The 21,175-nt window shown below is 35.0% G+C and overlaps 2 protein-coding genes across 9 annotated transcripts in view; both read right to left on the reverse strand.

Moving 5' to 3' along the window:
• The window catches only part of LOC113064462 (semaphorin-4D-like), a 52,158-nt gene extending 39,313 nt beyond the window's left edge, over positions 1-12,845 (reverse strand). For 4 of the 8 annotated variants that reach the window (XR_003278821.1, XM_026235336.1, XM_026235330.1 and 1 more), the window contains exons 1-2: positions 12,728-12,845; positions 1,531-1,631 (exon numbers count right to left, since the gene is read on the reverse strand). Coding sequence is in view for 5 of the 8 variants with exons in the window: in XM_026235336.1 (XP_026091121.1) it covers positions 1,531-1,568 (38 nt within the window). In the remaining 3 variants the exon portion in view is untranslated. Of the gene's footprint in view, positions 1-1,530; positions 1,632-4,328; positions 4,399-4,557; positions 4,806-12,578; positions 12,705-12,727 lie in introns of those variants that run through there. The other 4 variants (XM_026235332.1, XM_026235333.1, XM_026235335.1 and 1 more) reach the window with 4 other exon arrangements.
• A 3,457-nt stretch (positions 12,846-16,302) lies between these two features.
• The window catches only part of LOC113064463 (synaptic vesicle glycoprotein 2C), a 38,374-nt gene continuing 33,501 nt past the window's right edge, over positions 16,303-21,175 (reverse strand). The window contains exons 11-13 of the mRNA XM_026235337.1: positions 20,889-21,092; positions 20,652-20,811; positions 16,303-19,464 (exon numbers count right to left, since the gene is read on the reverse strand). Coding sequence (XP_026091122.1) covers positions 19,281-19,464; positions 20,652-20,811; positions 20,889-21,092 — 548 coding nt within the window. The 3' untranslated portion in view covers positions 16,303-19,280. The remainder of the gene's footprint in view (positions 19,465-20,651; positions 20,812-20,888; positions 21,093-21,175) is intronic.

The following is a 21,175-nucleotide window of genomic DNA, read 5'->3' on the forward strand; positions in this document are numbered from 1 at the left end:
TATATATGTGTGTGTGTGTGTGTGTGTGTGTTTTATAAACTTTTATAATAGCAATAAGGAGATGGTGCTGTATTTTCACTATAGTTCATTGCACACTGTTCTTCATTCCTTTTCATGACTGCATTCACTGAACAAACATCAAGTTCTCCTCTTTCAGTGTTGATTCCTCAAGATCATCTTTCACTCAAACTGAAACACCATCTAAAACAGACTCAAAACTCAGCAAAACTCAGATTCAGGACTGCTGACACCATTACAAAATAATGGCTATGAACTATTTGCTTATTCGCCTAAAAACCAGGGAAAATACACCAAATGATGTGATGTTTCAGCAATATGTCCAAATTCCAACACTTTCCACAGAATGGAAACCGTGGTTTGTGTGCATGAGGTAGAGAGACAGCTGACAGCCTTCAATCACTAACAGAGACTACATGATGCCTAATGAGATCAAACTGCAAAGACTGGGATTTAATAAAAAAAAAAAACATGAGCTGTGTGTTTCAGTGAAGTGCTGCATTGTGTTCATTTACACACGAGCAGCTCATGGGTTGTTTCAGTTGCTTACAGCATCTGGGTTTATTTATTGTATTGTAATTTATTGTATTGAGGGTTTAAAGTAAAAAAAAAAAAAAAAATATATATATATATATATATATATATATATATATAATTTACAACTATTTTTACAATAGTACTATAAAATATTCATTTTATTAAATATTTTAAATTATATATTTTATCATTTTAATTTATACTAATTCTGTTTACTAATATTAATATTGAATATTTTTTTTGTTCCACAGAATAGTATTCGAGCAGCATATTTAGTATTTTATGTAATATTTTTATAAAAAAATAATAATAATAATCACAGTTAATAATATAACATTTTGTAATTATTTTAAATCTAGTGAAAATTACTTTATGCAAAAAAACTCATATTAATTAATTATTAAATATAATTAATAATAAATTAATCAATAACAAATTAATACAAAAAAGTATTTTCCCCCCTGATATCCTGCAGCCTTATTTGATTTCACTGCGTGGGGAAACAAACCGAAATCATAATTGCATTGCATTATGAATTGTGTTTCTGAGACTTTTCAGCTCAGAGAGTTAAAAAACTTCAGTCAAGCTCTCTGAAAACACCCTCATCTGACCAATACCTCCTGAACACAGTCATCTTTTCCATTCCTCATTGTCTTCTAACTGGCAAAGGCAAGCAGGAGAGAAAGAGAAAGAGAGAAATAAAGAAAGAAAACAGGAATTTGGGCCAAACAGAAAAACAAGCGAGCAGCCAACAAGCATCCAGCGTCAGAAACCTCGACTCTGCCAAGATGGAATGCAAATCAGCTTCTATGCGAATGCCAAACGTCTCCGAGGGGCCCTCGGAGAAAAGACCCTTTATATGCCATCGCTTTCCATGCATTGGACTGAAGACGTAACCCTGCACCCCTGCTAACCTAATGATAGGGACTGAGATCATACAGGAGAAGAAAAATAAAGAGGAAAACAACTACTCACTTGAACGCCATGGCATCGAGCGGCGAATACTGATTCATTAAGAGTCTTCTGGGGTTCACGTCTCAGGCAGCTGAAGATGGAGCAGAGAGCTCTTCACAGATCTGTGGAGAGGACACAAGGACTTTCACATTAGGAGGGGGAGATATTTGAACTTGCACACACAAAGGCTCAGAATACAATCCTAACATACTGCTCGCTGCACAGTGTGTACTTCACATTGCATGCAACTCTTTATGGAAGTCTTTCAAACGATTTAATGCTACATTGTCACATGAATTCATTGTGTTTATTTTGATTTTTTTAATGCAATTTTGAATCTCAATTTCTGGCAGGCTGATCAAATAACAAGTCTAGCACGAAATGGGAATATTACTTCCGATTCATTCAACAGATTCAATCCGACTCACGTGAGCGATTCAAACCGGCTTCCGAAAGCTATTTAACCTGACTCACAAGTGCAATTAAAACACATTACATTTCTATATTAAACACTACATTTTTACAATATAATAGTATTCTTGCAACGTATTTCCTATTTTGTTAAAAATTTTACCTGACTCCCAAGAGTGAATCATTCAGAGTGAATCAGACAACACTGACTCCGATTCAAAACCTGATTTCTGAAACATTGCCAGTGAATCTAACATTGTGTAACCGAAATATCGATTAATATGAATCCTAGAAACTGTGCCAAATCAAGCAGTGGTGCTAAAAAGAGAGCGATATCTTACAGGGCTTGTGTGTTATTTGTTCATTTCCCCTTATATCATTATAACTCCAGCACACTGTCAGCTTCATAAATTATTGAATTTATTATTAAATTATTAACATCAATTTAAATTGATCCTTCAGAATCAGAATCTTATATGTGACCCTGGAGCACAAAACCATCATAAGGGTCAATTTGAGATTTATAAATCATCTGAAAGCTGAATAAATGAGCTTTCCATTGATGCATGGTTTGTTATGGTAATGAGATACAACTATTTCAAAATTTTGAGATAATCCCCTTTAAAGTTGTTCAAATAATGTTCTTAGCAATGCATATTACTAAGTTTTAATATATCAACAGTAAAATCACAAAATATCTGCATGGAACATGATCTTTACCTAGTTGGGCTTCATCATGTTTTTGTGAAATTTTTTTTTATACATTTTTCACGTTTTTGAAGATAGACTTGAATGTGCATGAAACAAACCTAAATTTTTATAATTCATGACTGAAAACATTTTGTAACATGATTTTGATGTGCCATGTAAATGGTAATGCAATGTCGGATTTTAAAATGGGTTTAAAAGGATGAATTTTGAGATTTTAAGTTTTCTGTTGATATATAATTTCTGATGATTTCTAAAATGTGATCGAGAAAAAGGCAACGAGGAAGTCTTTTTTAAACAAAGGTCAAGACTCCTGTTATGATGTAGATTTTTGAGGGTGCACTCACTAATTTAATCTATAACTTTTCCTACATACATTTTTTACAAAAAAACATTGGTAAATTATATATTTGGAAGTCTTAGACCTTTCCAACGATATATAGTTTGTCAAGATTAGATTAGATTTGACTGTAATATAGTGAAGTAATCATAGGCATCCCGTATACGGGACGGGGTGACAGTTAAGGGTTAATCAACAGCATCAATTAATGCAATTACATCACTGTTTAATTGGCTTTTAATTGGTTCTAGATGACGTGTGTTTTTCTGTGACATCACTGAAGTCTTCTGGGAGACAATATGGCCATCGACCCAAATGTTATATTTCCAAAAGTTTCCAATGAGGGTATGAAATTCCTCAACGATTCCAAGGGATTAAATCTGCAAGCAGACGGAAAACACAAGCCATGATTCTCCCAATAGATCACAAAGGTATCCATTTACCAGGCACCATTACATTCGCATTTAAAACTTAAGTTTCAGTTCCACTCTGTAAAGGTTGCATTCAGGGTTTCAACAAAAAAATGCAATTTGCTAAACACTTAAAAACTAGAATTTCACATTTGATTTTATCATCTGGGGTTTGATTGCATCATGAATGCTGGACTTTGAGTGTGAGGTTTGATCCCTTAAATCAAAAGACGAGTTGAGGTGTTTTCCACGTCAGCTATACAAACACATACATGTCGGACAGATGGGTCTTGAGCGGCATGTGTGTGCGCTTTGATCTCGGCTCTCACACACGCCGTACAGAAACACAAACTCACAACTGAAGAGAAAAACAGACTGATTTCAGTGGAGGTTTAAATATGCATTTGATCACATCTGAAGGAGGCGTACAGACATGTGCCAGATAGCCACAATAAACTACATCTTATGAAGTCTGACGGGAGGAATTGACACAATACGAGACTTCACATTTACACATTAATGCAAAACTTGCTTGATTTTAGTGTGTTGCAAGTGTTTGCTTTGCAGTTTATACGGTGTTCAATTTGAGGAATCATGCATGTCTGTGTGAGATATGCATGCAATTATAATAATCTTCAGCATGAGCAATATTAATAGCAATGCTTGACATGCAAAATGACATGCAAACACGCTTAAAAATGAAAAAACTTAACCAATCAATCAACAGAATCCGTAAAACGTTCTCAACTAATTTATTGTGTGCATGTTTTAAAAATAAGCAATAGGCATCCAATAACATCAAGAAAAAACAAGAAACATTACTTAAACTGACCAAATGCTTCCAAATAAACAACCAACAGAACCTATAAAATCTCCAAGTTATCAAATAAACTACTGCTATTAAAATGTGCAATATGCATCCCAAAACATTCAAGAAACATTAAACTCACCAAATGCCTTCTAACATCCAACAGTATCTGCAAAATGTTCATGTCTGCCATGTTAAATTCTCTAATGCATCTAATATCAAAAAAATAAAAATAAAATAAAATATATATAGAAAGAAAAAACAAAAATAGCCTATAAAATGTGCAAGTGTGCAATTAATCTGCTTCATATATGTTAAATTTTCAATATGCATTCAATAACACATCCCATAAAACAAAAAGCATAACTCACCAAGTGCCGGTGAAGACACTCTGAGGCTCAGAGAAGATGACCACAAAATCCACAAAGATGCAGAAAACCCAAGCCAGAATCATTTCAGAGTCTGCGGTCTCATACGTGTCTGTTTGCTTCTAGACGTGTGTATAATTTAGAGTAAATCTGTGATTTTCTGGGTGTCGTAAGGGTTGATGGTTGTGTCTGGCTGTGGAGGTCTGAACACTCCTCCTTCCCCCCTCTCTCACTCTCTCTCTCTCTCTCTCTCCTTCTCTCCCTCTCTCTCTCTCTCTCTCTCTCTCTCTCCCTTTCTGAGAAAAGCATGTGCCAAACATCACAGTCGAGCAGAAACGGCTTTCAGTTGAAGACGGTTTAACCTCAACATTCACTCTCAGTCAAAGCAACAATTAAATATTGATGTCAGATATTAATACGCTCACACACACACACACACACACTGCCTCTGTGACATGTGCAAAACAATAACGCAGATCAGCTGGTGCATGCATGTGTGTGTGTGTGTGTGTGTGTGTGTGTGCATGGCCGTGCACACTTGAGACGGCTGACAGCAGAATAAAATCAATGCCCGCGCAGCACAGAGAGGGCTGGCTCAGTGTTGGCTGTGTTTCTATTGTTTACAGGGTCATGTCGGCTGTCTAACCAGGCCTGGCCAGAGTTCTGCTTTCAAGCTGATCCACTCTTATCGCATTTCTTTCTATCCTAAATTTAACCACTACACAAGAGACGACAACACAGACTCCTGATCAAAACTTGAGCTGACTTCACAAACTGCTCTGTGTGGATTTAGCAATTAAAAAGAGTCTCACACACACACACACACAAAAGATCACAGTAGATATATCAGTAGTGTTTCGATATATATGCACAAAAACATTATCAAACTGATTAACTGTTCATAGCTGAAGCAGATATATACATGCACTTTTTCTTTCGTTCAAACAGCAGTATACAAGTTTTCTATGACAAGTTCTAGAAAAAAAACTTAGAAATTGAATATAAAATGATCAAATATTAAATAGTTTTGAGCTTCGGTTTTTACTGAAGAATGCTAAGTTCAATATAAATATCATAATGAATGTGAATCTACACATTAATACATAATACATCATTATTTTTTAATTTCATAATTTCTTTTAATGTTAAAACAAGTTGATAACACAGAGTTATAAAATTATCAATAATTTACACTGGTTTTTTTTTTTTTATAAAACTGATACAAGAAATTACTATTTCGGAATATTTATTTCAAAATTGCAAGCTTAATTCAATGTAATACCTCCCATTTAATTATTTGTGAAATTATATTTTATTACATTTTACAATTTGTGAATCTTACACCAGTTTTTTTGTCTATCAAATTTCCCTAGATTCATTCAAATTGAACCTCTTTATAAAAATAAATTCACAGATAATTCCCAGGTGATATGAAAGAATCATCAATAGTGTTTGTGTTGAAAACGGTGCATGTACATTTATTGAACTGTGTCTCATCTACACGCCAATCATTTACCCAATTTAATTTGCTTGTCTTTCCTTGTACCTGCCTGCTTCTCTCCGAAACCACCGTTCTGGAAGAACAGCCACAGATTGTGACTCCTTGTTTCGATTTGAAAGGGAGGTGTGCTAGTGAAATCACATCAGTTCTGCCTTTTTATTGAGAAATATAAAACTTCAAATGCATTAACATATTAATATTAACATTTGGGTTAACAATGTTGCACTCAACATTCTAGAACGCTGGATAATGTTACAATGTAACACCAAAGAACACAATGATCCTTGAGCAGACAGAATGACCACGAGTCAGTGTACTACAGCAGATGTTGTTTGCAACTGGGTACCATGTGTCTTTCTGGTCACCACCCCAACCGAGAAGGTCACAGGATTCTCACGAAACACAAGCAAAGATACAGATCATGCCCGTTTTCAGCCAATTCTGCCATCACATGATGAAGAACAGAACGTTTTCACTCAGAAATTGCTAGTAAGTAACGAAGAACCTCTAAGCATTACTGCATCAATCATATCTAGTCACATTGTGCATGATCTGTATTAGCTCACAAGTTTAAAAGTTGAAAAAATGATCCTGTTTTGGTGCAAGAGACCTTGACGAGCTTCAGGCAGAATAACAAATGCATCCTCTCTAACACGAGATGTTTGTACTGACCCAGGAACATTATTAAGGCTCTAATGTAACATTGTTCTCCACTGATCTCCACTGTTTCTTTACAAACACTCCCTTCAGACGCATTTCATCGCTAAATTCATGTTTTACATGTTAAACTCCTTAAACAACACAGAAAACAATGGCTTTAATTAAATCATTCATTTAAATTAATAGTCCCATTCAGGCATCAATGGTCATGAAGAGCATTTAACATCCAAAAAACAGTCATTCTTTATAGTAGAAAAAGGTTCTTTAGATTATTAAAATGTTCTTCAGATTATGAAAGAATATGGTTCTTTTAAGAACGGTTCACTTAAACTTTTTTTTAGGAACCGAAAATGTTTCTTATGCTGTGTTCACACCAAACGCGAATAGAGCGTCAAATTCGCGTCTACCGCGTCTAGTTTGCCGCTTGACCATTTTGAGATCATTCGCTTCATTCGCGCGAGTAATTCGCTTCATTCGCGCGTGGAATTAACTTCACAACAGACGCGAATTCGCGTCATGGGGGGGCTTCTGCCAGCTGAGTTCACGCAGCATTTTCAACCGCCATTTTTATTCGGATAATTTTCAAAATATTACTGTTACTGTGTCATGAAATATAGTTTTAAAAGTATTTCAGGCGAGAATGTAGTTGTTTTAAACTCAGATATGCGGTTTATTTATAATGACAGCGTCTGTTTAAAAAAATGTGTTTCGCCGATCTCGGAGATGACCTCCACACATGATCAGCGGGAGCTCCGTCATCATGTATCCGCCGAGAGCAGCCTCGGCTCGGCTAGACCTTCTGACATTTGCCGCTGACTCTGATGTCTCTTTAGTGGTTCAAGATAAAATATAATTCGTTTGGGGTAAAATGAAACGTTTCTTATCAATTGTCCTTTATTCAATTTATCTATTAATATGTTTTTTTATATACATATATGTCCTTTTTATTCCTTTTTATTCCTGTCTCTATAGAAATATGAACTTTTGTCATATAGCTCCGGTTGACTGCTCACTGACAACATCTGTCGTTCCTCCTTGTTGAATGAGTGGAGAAGGGTATTCCTGCACAACCGGAGGCTGCAGGAACATTCTGTTGAATGAGTGACTCCTAGCAGGCTCCTGATTGGTTAACGCGGCGCGAATTGACGCCAAAGTTGAAATTTTTCAACTCGGGCGGCAGACGCGAATTCGCGTCAAACGCTAAATGCACAAAAAGCACCTTCGCGCTTAACGCGCGTTTCGCGCGAAACGCCCTATTCGCGCGTCAATTCGCGTCATTCGCGCGAACTAGACGCGCGAATGAGGCGAATTCGCGTCTTCCGCGCCGCGCTTAACGCCCCATTCGCGCCGCGAGACCTCCAGACGCGCGTAAACGCGCCTTTGCATTGACTTAACATTGAAATCATTCGCGCCAGACGCTCTATTCGCGTTTGGTGTGAACACAGCATTAAATGGCACTGCTGCACAAAATCCTCTTTCAGAAAGCTTGTTTTTAAAGGAATAGTCCTAGTTTACCACAACATTTTATTTTCTTGAGAATTTACTCAACCTCAGTTCATCCAAAATGTAGATTTATTCATTTGTTGTTTAAATATATCATTCCATCACTTGCTCACCAGTGGATCCTCTTCAGTGAATGGGTGCCGTCAGAATGGGAATCCAAACAGCCGTTAAAAAAAGTTGAAAATATCTTCATAATGGATTTTTGTCTTACACACACACAGCTTTCACACACACAAGTCTCGCTGGAACCTGCTGCTCTAAATGCAAACAAGGAATAATTATTATCATTTCCCAAGAAAGAATTGGCTAGCATTAGTCTTTTCTGGTCAAAAACAACACCCGTGTCCGAGAACTCGTGGCATGCAACAGAAATCAAGTCGACTCGACACAATGAGTGCTTTGAGATGCTTCAAAAACAGCTTTCCCATCAGCCAATAAATCCATTACCTCTGGAATGAGCCTGTTTCAGGAATCTGAGGTTAAAATGATCATCTCACACAAGCGTGAGTCTCATCCTGTGACCCGACACAACCTGACGCTCATTTAAAACCAAATTCAATACACGTGTTTAATGGGCTCAATGTGAATGACACATAGTGCATGATGTTATGCTAAAAAAATCGTCAGAAAGTCTCTTTCACCAATTTTTCACCACAAAAATCAAAACATCCAACGTGTTTTCCATTCAAAGAATTGTTTCCATTCATTTCAAAAAGTAGCAATCTGGGTGGTTTATTTCAAATCTCTCTGGCTTTAACTAATGCATTCCACTTCACTTTGACCTCTGACCTCCAATTACCAGGAGTTTCTTCACATGCCAAGAAATACATGGACACCGGAGGATAAAGGTCAAGGAAAAAGAAAAATGTGTGTGGGCCTAAAAATTATAGAAGAGAAGAAGAACAGGGAGGGGAACGTGCACAAAAAAAAAAAAAAAAAGTCACAATTTCTACAAAATATCAACATCTCAACATTGACAATAATCAGAAATGTTTCATGAGCAGCAAATCATCATATTATTCTCATGTGACACTGGAGACTGGAGGAATGATGCTGAAAATACAGCTGTGCATCACAGAAATAAATTACAGTTTAGCAAATATTCACATAGGAAGCACTTATTTTAAATTGTAATAATATTTCACAATTTTACTGTATTTTTTGTCAAATAAATGCAGCCTTGATGAGCATTAAAACATTAAAAAATCTTACTGGCTTAAGTGTATACAATAACATACGATATTTGCAATAAGAGCTGCAGATTGCGTCGACTATGACATCTATCTATAAACACTGCTCCCAACAACAACATTCAACATTACACAAAATTAATTATTGATGTGTGTAAAACATGTGCATGAGCACCAAGGTAAGATGCAGTGACACACAGCGCAGTCCTGTCAACTGAAGCGAGACGCTCTCACTGGCCTCAGGGCATCTTTGTTATTACTCAACCCTGTTATCGATTACCAAGCACTGCTCGCTTGCTGTGAGTCTTCAAGAACAGAACCAGAAACAGCAGCCATATGAAGAGACCCTACGACTGATCTGAGACCTGTGCAGGTGTTGGGGCTACATAAACGAGCCCTTGGTCAGATTAGAGGGGTAATTATTCTCCAGAAAGGGCGTCCTCCTATCAGTCCATGTCCTTCTCTACGCACTCCTCTGGGAGATGGAGGGATGTTGGCAGCGGGACACAAAGCATGACTGTGTTCGGCTCACAAATCTCACTTTTGTGAAGTGAAGGAACATTAGACGCAGTAGACGGGTCTTTTTCAGCATCCACAATGTGGACGGAGCCTTAAATCAGGGTCGGACAGCGGAAAGGGCATCGATGTCAACTCTGGTCAGATTGCATTTCACTAGCATGAAGAACGCGGTCGAAGCTAATGAGAGACCCCTGCTATCGCTTCCATTCAGGTCTGAAGATGGTCAATCGCTGCATTGACTTTTAAAGCAGGAAGCTGCATGCAAAAACATTGCTTTTTCATGCATTAGGCAGTTTTGAGATTTGGGGTTTCATTAAGTGGAAAGTTTATTTACTTGCATTTGTAGATTTCAATTTCAGTACATCTCTTTAAGGCTATGAGTTTTTTTTTTCTCTCCACTTTAACAGCACTTGCATGCATGCACCAAACTTTACAGTTTTATTCCTACAGTATCTACATTCTGAATGGGTTTGTTCATATATCATACGTCTGACTTTTTACAACACTTAATTCCAAAAGCATAGTCAAATGTACTTTTTTTTCGGCTGTTGACAGTATTTTCTAATTTATGGAGTGATAAAAAGAGAAATGCAAATCCTTACAAAACTCTAATATGACTACATATAATAAAATAAAAACCAGGCTTTATCCAATGTTCAGATTTCTGTTTTGGAAACATATGCATATTGTTGTATATTTAACTAATGCATATGCATATTTAGACACAACATTTAAAAAAACTAGTAATACAAAAAAAAAAGGCAATTCTTATTGCAATCAATCAACTAGGAAGCTATGGTGATATCTAGTCATTTTTATGGTGACCATGAAGGCAGGTCACTGTATGTGCCATCGACATGAACCATGTTTAGAAGAACATACACTATATGACCCGTTCAGGAGATCATTTCCTCATTAAAAATGTCCCGAGGGTCTTATTTAACACCAATGAACCCAATGGGGGGTGGAGAGGGGGATTGCATCTGCTCAAATATTACAGCACATAATGAGATCAAGGTTACGCTCAAAATAAATACTAGATTACTGCACTGCACACTATTTAAAAAAACTATAGTATGTGAAACAGCATACAGGCATTTCTAATAGTAGTATGCTACACTGTTGTCACATGACCTCATTACACACACAAAATATTGTCAAAGACTCAGAAATTATTTTTTCTCTCTCCAGATTAGTTGATTATTCCTTTGATTAACATAGTAATAAATCATGACTGTGACTTCTGCTATTGATTTTTTAGAAAAAAAGTTTTATTCAACTTACCCTAAGCCTTTCTTATAAAAATACTTAGTTCCCAAAAAAAAAAAAAAAGAAAAAAAAAAGAAGTGTAAATAATCATAATCAGGGATGCAAAGGCGTGTAGACTTCCAGAAACTTTCCAAAATTTCCCTCCAAAAAATCCTGTAAAGTTTGCAGGAATTCACCTGAGATTTTTTGCCCCTTAGCAAACAAATGATGATGATAATGACACTAATACGAAACAATAGTGTAACAGCAATGACTAGTGCTGATTATAACCAGAAATGCACTTGTATTAGGTTACGTCATCTTTCTTAACTTTTCAAATGAGTTCATACTAAACTTAAGAATTAGTTTTAACCATTTTTATTTTGAATAACATTATCATGTTTATCTCAAACAGATTCACAAAAGCATTTCAGTTTTAACAATTAACAGCGAAATACCAAGCAGTCCAAGACTAAACTATCATTTCAGAGGTCAGGGTTTAGGCATCAGGGGTCAAGAGGTCATGGACACACAGGCGTTCAATGATAACTCAGGGCTATATTCTTCCACTCTCGAGCCTCTTTTACCAGCTTCTATTTTAGACGGCCTTCAGGCACCTGCTCTGAGATACGAAAGAGTCACTCTCTGTGTTTCTACGAACAAGAGGAGGATAAACAGGGGAAAAACAGACAAAGATACAGGGAAATAAAGCATTTCTGCATTTAGCTGACATATGTCAGTGCGTCAAATGTCAGCTGACTGCACAAATACAATATAACACACAATACTTCTACTTTAAACAACATTTTTAGACTATTGCACATGCAATTATGAAACCAAATTATTCATTAAAACTCTGCGTGCATGTAAGATTTTACTACTTGTATATTACTTATAATGCACATCACATGACTCCTACAAAACAACAAAAACCTTAAGTTCATATCTATGTTGTCACCAAATACATTGCTTACATTTGCAAAACCTGACCAGTTCTCAACTAGCAATCGTAGAAAACGCACAAAGAAAAAAGCTTTTCATTTTGAACTAGAAGCCTCTTTTGTTGTTCTGATAAAAAAAAGTGTGGGATAATTTATGCGAGTTTGACTGCAGACCTCCACATGACCCTAAAATGCCAGACTAACATTAAAAAACACAACTAATCAAACAGTGCGACAGATCCAGGTTAACCATGTTAACTGTGTCTGAATGAACTTATGCAAACAGTTAAAGTGAACACGAGAGAACAGCAGTCGCTGTCAGCCAATGAGAGTTTGTACTTTAAAACAAGCGAATATTTCCCTTTTGTTACATTGTTTCAGAACCAAATATAAAGTAACACTGAATAAAGCCGCAGCGGAGGGGGAAACCGGGGCGTATTGTCGTGTAGAGGAGGAATAAACCTGCTGTAAACGATCCAGACGCGGAGGAACAAGTGCAGCTCAAAGTCCTCAAAGCTCTCGAGAGCAGAGACCATAGAAACCGGAGGAAAACAATCGTGAAACCCTGAAAACACAGCGAATGACTCCCGCGCAGACAGACACTCACTCACCCGAGAGACGTCACGAGCTCCGCTCCTCCGCGCGCGACTCGAGCGCTTCGAGTTTAAAGAGTGTGTGAGAGAGAGCTGATGCCGCAAACTCTTTCTCCCTCTCAGCACAGCAGTGTGTGTGTGTGTGTGTGTGTGAGAGAGAGAGAGAGAGAGAGCGTGCCAGTAAATGAGATGCTTACAAACGACACGATATACGTGTGAAATATATTTATTTCAATATATTATATTTTTTATTTGATACATATTATATTTTAAAGCATTGATTGAAATGTTTTCGTTAATTATATTAGGATTTTATGTTTTTCTTAGGAAACATTATTTTTACGAAAGTAACTAAAGGATACAATGTAACATCATATGTTAGAAAAAAAATACTTTAGTTATAATAAATATTACAATTAAAAATTTTAATAAATGTAAATATTATTTGATATTTTATTTATTAGATATTATTTAATATAGTGTTCTTGCAGCGCAAGTGGTGAAGCATTGTTTTAGCGAACACAAGGTTGTGGGTTCGAATCCCCAGGGAACACATGATAGGTAAGAATTGTTAGGATAAAAGCGTCTGCTAAATATTTATTTATGTTGTTTATGGAAATTGTGTGTGTGTGTGTGTGTGTGTGTGTGTGTGTGTGTGTGTGTGTGTGTGTGTGTGTGTGTGTGTGTAAAAAAAAAAAATCACATTAGAACTTGCAGCAGCTTGGTTAGTTACTACAATCATAAAACCCGATGAAAGTTTGTTTTTCTTTCTTTTTATGTTAAATATGTATTTATGTGTATAATCCGCCTTGTTATTATGTGCATGTTCCAGCTTTCTACAACAACAATAATAAAAACTCATGAATTGTCTTTTTAAACAAAACTGTTGAGTGAACGATTCAATGACTCATTCTTAATGACGGTCACTTTCGTTTCTAAATGAATCAACTTTTTTTTAAACAAATCTGAGTGAATGATTTAATAAATTCTCATAATACAGTCACTTGTTGCTACCTACAGGTGTAACTGCGAAAACTGTGGTAAGTGGCTCTGAAAAATCCATAAATAAAGTTTTTCAAAAATATTTTTACAAATATTAAAAATATGTATATTTTATCAAAATAGAGTATTTTAGTCAGCCTTGTGATAATATTATTTATCTATTTTAAAATGTATATTTTTTAAATTTATTTTAAAAGCTAACCTGTGGTCAAAGTGTTATATAACCTCAGTATGTGAGGATCCGTGTGTTCGTTTTGACCTCTCTGTCTCAGCTTATGTGCCTTTACATTACAGTGGAAGTTTATAAGATATAAAAAGAGGGAAAAAAAACATTTGTCTCTTTACAAGCAAGCTGGAAGAAATAAATGAAAGGCCCCTTGTCCGAAAGGTCAAAGGTTATGTGACATTTTCTGCCCGTGGAGGAGTGAATCCAAAACATGAGTATAGAGGACAGAGCAAGCGTTGTCTTTTTCCAACACATTACCATTACTATTCATTTTATATATTTGTTTGTTTTATGAAATTATACATGTATTTTATTTTATAATTTTTTTTGTCAGTCATAAACATATTTCATGGCTTCTTTCAAAAAGCTAATTCTCATAACCTGCGTGACCTGTGCTGTTATCCATCAAACCTTCCTCTGGCTACTGGAAATTTAGCTTTGATGATCCATGCAAACTGCTTCCATCTGTTTTCACGTCTTGTTTGTGACCCTTTAATCTTCTTTATCTGTTACACCCTGATCGGCCGAGCTAGAAGAATTTTAAAGAGAGTGATTTGAGGTAATGACGCTCCTTACACAGATGCAGAGCTGAAAGATCAGCTGTAGTTAACCGTGTGCTGGTGAACTGCTCTGTAACACAGATAACGTGTTTGTGTGATCTGTACGTCACGCTCTGAGTGCTGTGTGTAATGTTGATCGGTCACATCGTAAACAGTGACACATACACCTGTGAGGTCACAGAATGTGTGGTATTTTATGATCAGATCTGACCTATGTGCTAGTGATCTGGTTGTGTGTGTGTGTGTGTGTGCAGTTGAATGGGTTAAATGCAGAGCACAAATTCCGAGTATGAATCACCATGCTTTGCCATATTATTGTTTTGTGGTGCATACAAGCACATACAGGACTTCTGAATAGAGTTCTTTCTATTATACCCAGCATGGAACATTTGTAAACAGAATCATACAGTTCGTATATGATGTATAACTTCTACTATGTATACAAACTATTAAACATCTCTCACCTGTTTCCATTTCAGCTGCTCTTGTGAGCGGCTCAGGGTGAAATGGATCCACCGGGACGCAGAATTATCCTCAGACTCGCCCGGAATCCCGATCATGGAGATTCCAGCAACAATCAGGGCTCCAGAGAGGAGTTTTCCGGCTTCTGCAATCCTAATCCTGGTTTAAACCACAAATTCAGGACAAAAATGATCAACCGTGTCTTACACCTGTAAAATTAGAAATTTGAAAAAAAAAAGATTTAATTTGGTATGCATATTAATAATTTTATAACATAAAATATTGTTTATGTTTGATGAAATATTTCTAATAATAATAATATAATATATTTATTATAATTATTATCATGCACCCTAAGGATGTTGTTGAACTTAATAAATAATGCAATTATTAATCTAATAAAAATAATGTAAATTTTTTACGTTTAATGTGTAATAAGGTTGACAATAATAATTGTTATTATTATTATTATGATGCATATTGAAGAAGTTGCAAGCTGTTTTTCAGCAGGAGCCAGTTCAGAGACAGACAGAGACAGAGGCGCTGGAGAGGATCTGGTTTCAGTCGAACATTCCTGCAGGATTAAACTGTCCTTGAGTCAGTCAGACACCAACAGATGTCATTACTGAATTATTGAATTACACAGCACATTTCTACACAGTCCAGGTGCAATAGAAGTATAGGAGTCTAGTTCACGTGTGGAGATGTTTGGAGCTCGTGCTCCATCTAGTGTCGAAGCATCATCAGGATTATCTATTATTTATGTTCATCATTTTCATTAGAAAATATGTTATATTCTTTAGACATCTTTCACAGATTATAAGCAAGTTTTTTTAGGCTTTTAGGTGTTATATATTACTATTATTATATTAAATATATTTACAATATATATTAATATTACAATTAGATAATTTTAGTGTTCAATTGAAAATATATGATCAAATTCATAAATTATGAGCACGTTTTTCCAGCAATTTTCAGGTGTTATATATTACCATTATTAAGTATATTCATACTTTAAAATAAAAAAATATTTTGTAAATTATTTATATATATATATATATATATATATATATATATATATATATATTTTTTTTTTTTTTTTTTTTTTTTTTCAAGACATTTTATTGTACTCACATTCAGCATTAGAGTTCAAAATATTAACACATTTTTACATCCATGAGGGTTTTTATCATTTCAAGCAGGGTTTGTAAAATTTATTAGATACAAATAATTCAGATGAGGTATTATGATTAATCTTTGTTATTCATTATTTTATGTGGCCCGGTAAATTGAATTGATATTATTCCCTGAAAATAAAAAAGAACAGACACTCTTTAGAGTCTTATAATGAAACTCTTTAATAGCAGTACATCTGGATCCAGAGCGAATCCACTTCAGTTTCCATTCACACTGTACATGGCACTTTTTTCTTTCTTTTCAAAATAAAATCAGATATATCTGAGATATTTGGCCAGTGGCAACACAGACACTTCGACAAAATGAATTTGCAAGATCCACAACCAATCCAAACGCATTTCAGAACAACATCACACGCTCACAATAATGATACATTCATCTTTCAAATCAGGATTAACAAATCACTGCAACACAAAGTATCAATATTCACATGCATGGGTGCATTTAACCACAAGATATCACACGTTTTTCAAATTTTTCATATAGGCCAAATGATTTTGTAAAAAAAAAAAAAAAAAAAAAAAAAAACAAGACCGGAATTTGTTCAAACTTGTACATTAAATAATAATAATAATAATAATAATAATAATAATAATAATAATAAATACCTGTATGACACTGAATACTCTTGTCAGCTTAAATAACACCCAGAAAATCACACAACCAGACAAAAAAAAACATCTACAGACAGAAAATAATGTTCATTAAATACAAGATATCTACACATACACATGAGGAGACATTAGCATACACATCTGACAATGCAAAATAATGTTTCAAACTCAACAGGCAACACTTTACAACATTTAGACGAGTACAGCAAATGTTTTCACCCATGATGGGTTCAAAACAAATTACTTTCCTGACATACACACAATAAAATATTATTAAATTAGGCCAGAAACATATGTATACCCAAGTCCGTGAATGCAAACTCCATCTGTAATATCTCAGTGTTGACGCAGCGGACTAGTTTACTTGTGTGGAGTCTGTTTCTGGTGTTTAGTGTATACTTCAGTGCATGTAGACAGCAGCAGCAGAGTCTGTACGTCATAAAGACCAGACCAGGCTGAATGGCTTTTTATTTTCTAGGATGCGGGCGTTTCATATGGAAGCCCATTTACTGTAAAAAAAGGTAATTGCAACTTTTTATCATACAATTCGGACTGTTTTTATTTTAACAGAATTGCATGATATAAACTCAATTGCAGAAATGCAATGAAAAAAATCACAATTGCAATTGTGAGAAATATTCGGAATTGCGAGATATAAACTTACAATTCCGACTTTTTCTGTCATCATTGTTATATAAGTTCAAAATTGCGAGAAAAATTCAGAATTACAAGAAAAATTCTGAAATGTGTGTCAAAACTTGCAGTTGCTTGTTACAAAGTCAGAACTGTGAGATATAAAATCAGAATTGTGAGAAAAATTCTAAATTTATTTCTTGCAGTTATGATTAATAAAGTCAGAATAGCAGGAGATTAACTCAAAACTGTAAAAATGCAAGAAAATCTGAATTACTAGATAAACTTGCAATTGTGAGAAATAGTCGGAATTGCAAGATAGAAACTTGCAACTCTGACTTTTTCTCGCATCATTGTTATATAAATACACAAATGCAAAAAAGTCAGAATTGCAATAAGTGTTAAAAACTTGCAGTTGCATGTTACAAAGTCAGAACTGTGAGATATGAAATCAGAATTCTAAATTGTGAATTTATATCTCGTAATTCTGACTTTATTTCTTGCAGTTATGATTAATAAAGTCAGAATAGCAAAACATAAACTCTCAATTACAGAAATGCAAGAAAAAAATCAGAATTGCGAGATAAACTAAATAGAAACTCACAATTCTGACTTTTTTTGCATCATTGTTTTATAAATTCGCAATTGCGAAAAAGTCATAATTGCAAGAAATATTTCAGAAATGTGTGTCAAAAACTCGCAGTTGCGTGGTTTTGCGAAATACAATCTAGCAATTCTGACATTTTCTCTCATTATTGTTATATAAATGTACAATTGCAAGTTATAAAGTCAGAATTGTTGTTCATTATATAACCTTGCAATCATTAGAAACTCAGAACTGTGAGACAAACTCCCAATTGCGAGAAAAGGTCAAAATTGCGAGAAAAGGTCCAAATTGTTAATGGCGAGATATTAACTTGCAAAAAAATTTAAAATTGTGTATGATAAAAAGTCGCAATTAACTTTTATCTTCGCAGAGATGGGCTTCGATGGTATCACGTCCTGTCATATTGCACAACTGCATGTACGAACTTCCAGTGGAATGTGATGAAACACAATATTTCCAGCTATTGGAGCAGTAGAGCATCCCAAAATAAATCGGACACACGCTCAGTTCTGCTGAACGATGGATCGCTACAACCTACGAGAAGCTGACGGGAGGGGTTTACAGGAAGGAGGCACGGAGAAAAAGCAAAGGCCATTCAGTTTTCCGAGGAAGATTTGCACATGGAAGCGTAGCTGGGTTATCAAGACGTCTTTAAAAGAGAAAAACACCAAATGAAGTCCGTTTGGGCTAAATCGATGACAAGTTCACCAAGGCAAGAATGAAGTTAAAGCGTGTCGGTGTTCGTCTGTTAACTAAATCTTTATAAAAAGCAGAAAATGTAAACTGGATAATCGTTATCGTCTTGTTTAAGAAATATTCCGGTGGAAGCCACTGGAGAATCAGACCAATGCTAACAAAAAAAGCTAATCTCTACATCTCTAAATGACCTTTTTTTTACTCTCGTTTGGGTTAAAAAGCATAATTTAAAACCAAAAAATTAACACTTTAATATAAAAAAAACCCAACATTAAAATCACCTGAATTTTTTTTTTTGTGTGTGTTCAGCTAAAAATAATAAAGATAAAATAATACAATAATACAAATTTAAATAAATAATTAAAAATAATAATAGTGCCCACCCAGATTAGGTCAAAAACTCACCGTCTAAAATCGAATTTAGTTTTGATCTAAACTGGGTACATTTCTAAATGAACGAATAACACACTTTAAATTAACAAATAAAGCAAACACATCGTCGTCGCCTCCACCTGCACCCTGAGCGTGTTTCTGTGATGACTCAGGGTCAGAGGTCACAGGTGTGGTGGGGTCACATGAGGACGTTGGAGCGTGTGTCGGGGAGCCGCAGACCCACCAGGCCTCCAGCGACCAGCACAGACGACGCCAACAGGATCGGGATGGATTTCGTGATTCCCACCAATGACCCAAATATTAGATTCCCCAAGACTGCGGCCAGCTTACACATGGAGTTACAAAAGCCAAAGCCAGTTCCTCTGCAGGAGACACAAACACAACCAGTGTTAGCAGGATTAGCAGCTTTCTAGTCAGCTTTGACATCTTAAGGTCTTCACTGCTTAATATTCACTCGTAATTTCAGCTATAGCCAAACTATATTTTAACCATTTTTTGGGCGCAATATTTTACATTATTTAATGATCAGACTAGACATTTCACTTAAGCAGAGAAGTGTTCATGTTGCACAAAATAAGGATATTATTGCATTATTAGTATGCAATATTTGTATGATTGGATTCTATTTAACACAACTGTAAAAAATAAACAATACAAATAAACAATATTAATAATAAATAGTTATAATTCATAAAAATTATTAAATTAAATAAATATTAAAAAAGTATATATTTAACACGACTGATAAAACTGTAAAATATTTAACAATACAAATGAACAATACGAATAATAAAGTATAAATCATAGAAACTATTAAATTAAATAAATATAAAAAAATTATATATTTAACAACTGATAAAACTAAAAAAACAATACAACTTAACAATATAAATAATAAAGTATAAATGATTGAAACTATTAAATTAAATAAATATAAAAATGATATATTTAACAAAACTGATAAAATTGTAAAAATAAATAATAAAAATAATAAATTAATACATTTTTATATAAATTATATTTTAATGTGATTATAATAACATAAATTACATTAAAAAACAACAGCATTTATCTATATTAGCTATAGAAATTATATTAAATGCAGCATAGGGAGATCTAGAAACAACAAAATAATTTTAATTTAAAAATGTTTTTAACCTTTTTAAACCTATTTTTTAAATGCTAATACTTACATTCATTAGTTTTAATTTGTTTTAATTAATTCTAAGTATATTATGTTATGTGCTTTTTCATTTGTATGTTTTTCCTTGCATTACATTTTTTTCCAGTTTTTTATTTTTTTAAGTTTATTTTCCTTTTTTTTTTTTTTTTACTTATTTCAGTCATCCGCCAAAACTTCTCTAAGTTCTTCCTTTAATATAAAAAATAAATATATATTTCATTTCAATCAAACATTTTTAAAAGGCTTTAGTTTTAGTTGATTATACCAGCACTGTAGCTTGATGCATTGAGTAAAGTTGATTTGAGTCAAGTGAAAGCATCTTGCGATCCGTGATTATAGTGATTGTGTGTATTTGTGTTCACGCACCTCCTGTCGGTGGGATACAGTTCGGCCGTCACCACGTCCAGTGAGTTCCAGGCCGATATACTGAGTCCGTTATAAAGGCAGAGCATCGCTATCATCATGGACTCACTGGTGCCGAACCACAGAAAGAAACAACTGATGCCAGACAACACCATCGAGCCGCCTGAACACAACAACACAGCAACATGAGGATGTGGTGAATCTGGTGAAGTGATTGGTGGATCTGATGAAGTGTCTGACCTAGCATGCTCAGACGGCCCACTTTATCCATGAGGAGGGCCGAGACGATGTTGCCTGGCAAGACGGCTAGCGTGCCGAGGAAGTTGATGAAATACACCCAGTACGCGCTGTAGTCGTCATCAAACGTCATCTGGCAGCCGGTCTTGTTGTGCGCAAACGTGGAGTTGATCACAGAGGAGCCGATGAATTTCGAGTCGTCGATGTCTGAACGAGAGAAGAGATATATGACACACAAAACCTCTTTAAAAACCTACAGAGAACAGTAAAGTGATGTACACAGACAGGCA

The sequence above is a fragment of the Carassius auratus genome, chromosome 46, assembly GCF_003368295.1.
Source record: "Carassius auratus strain Wakin chromosome 46, ASM336829v1, whole genome shotgun sequence".
NCBI lineage: Eukaryota > Metazoa > Chordata > Actinopteri > Cypriniformes > Cyprinidae > Carassius > Carassius auratus.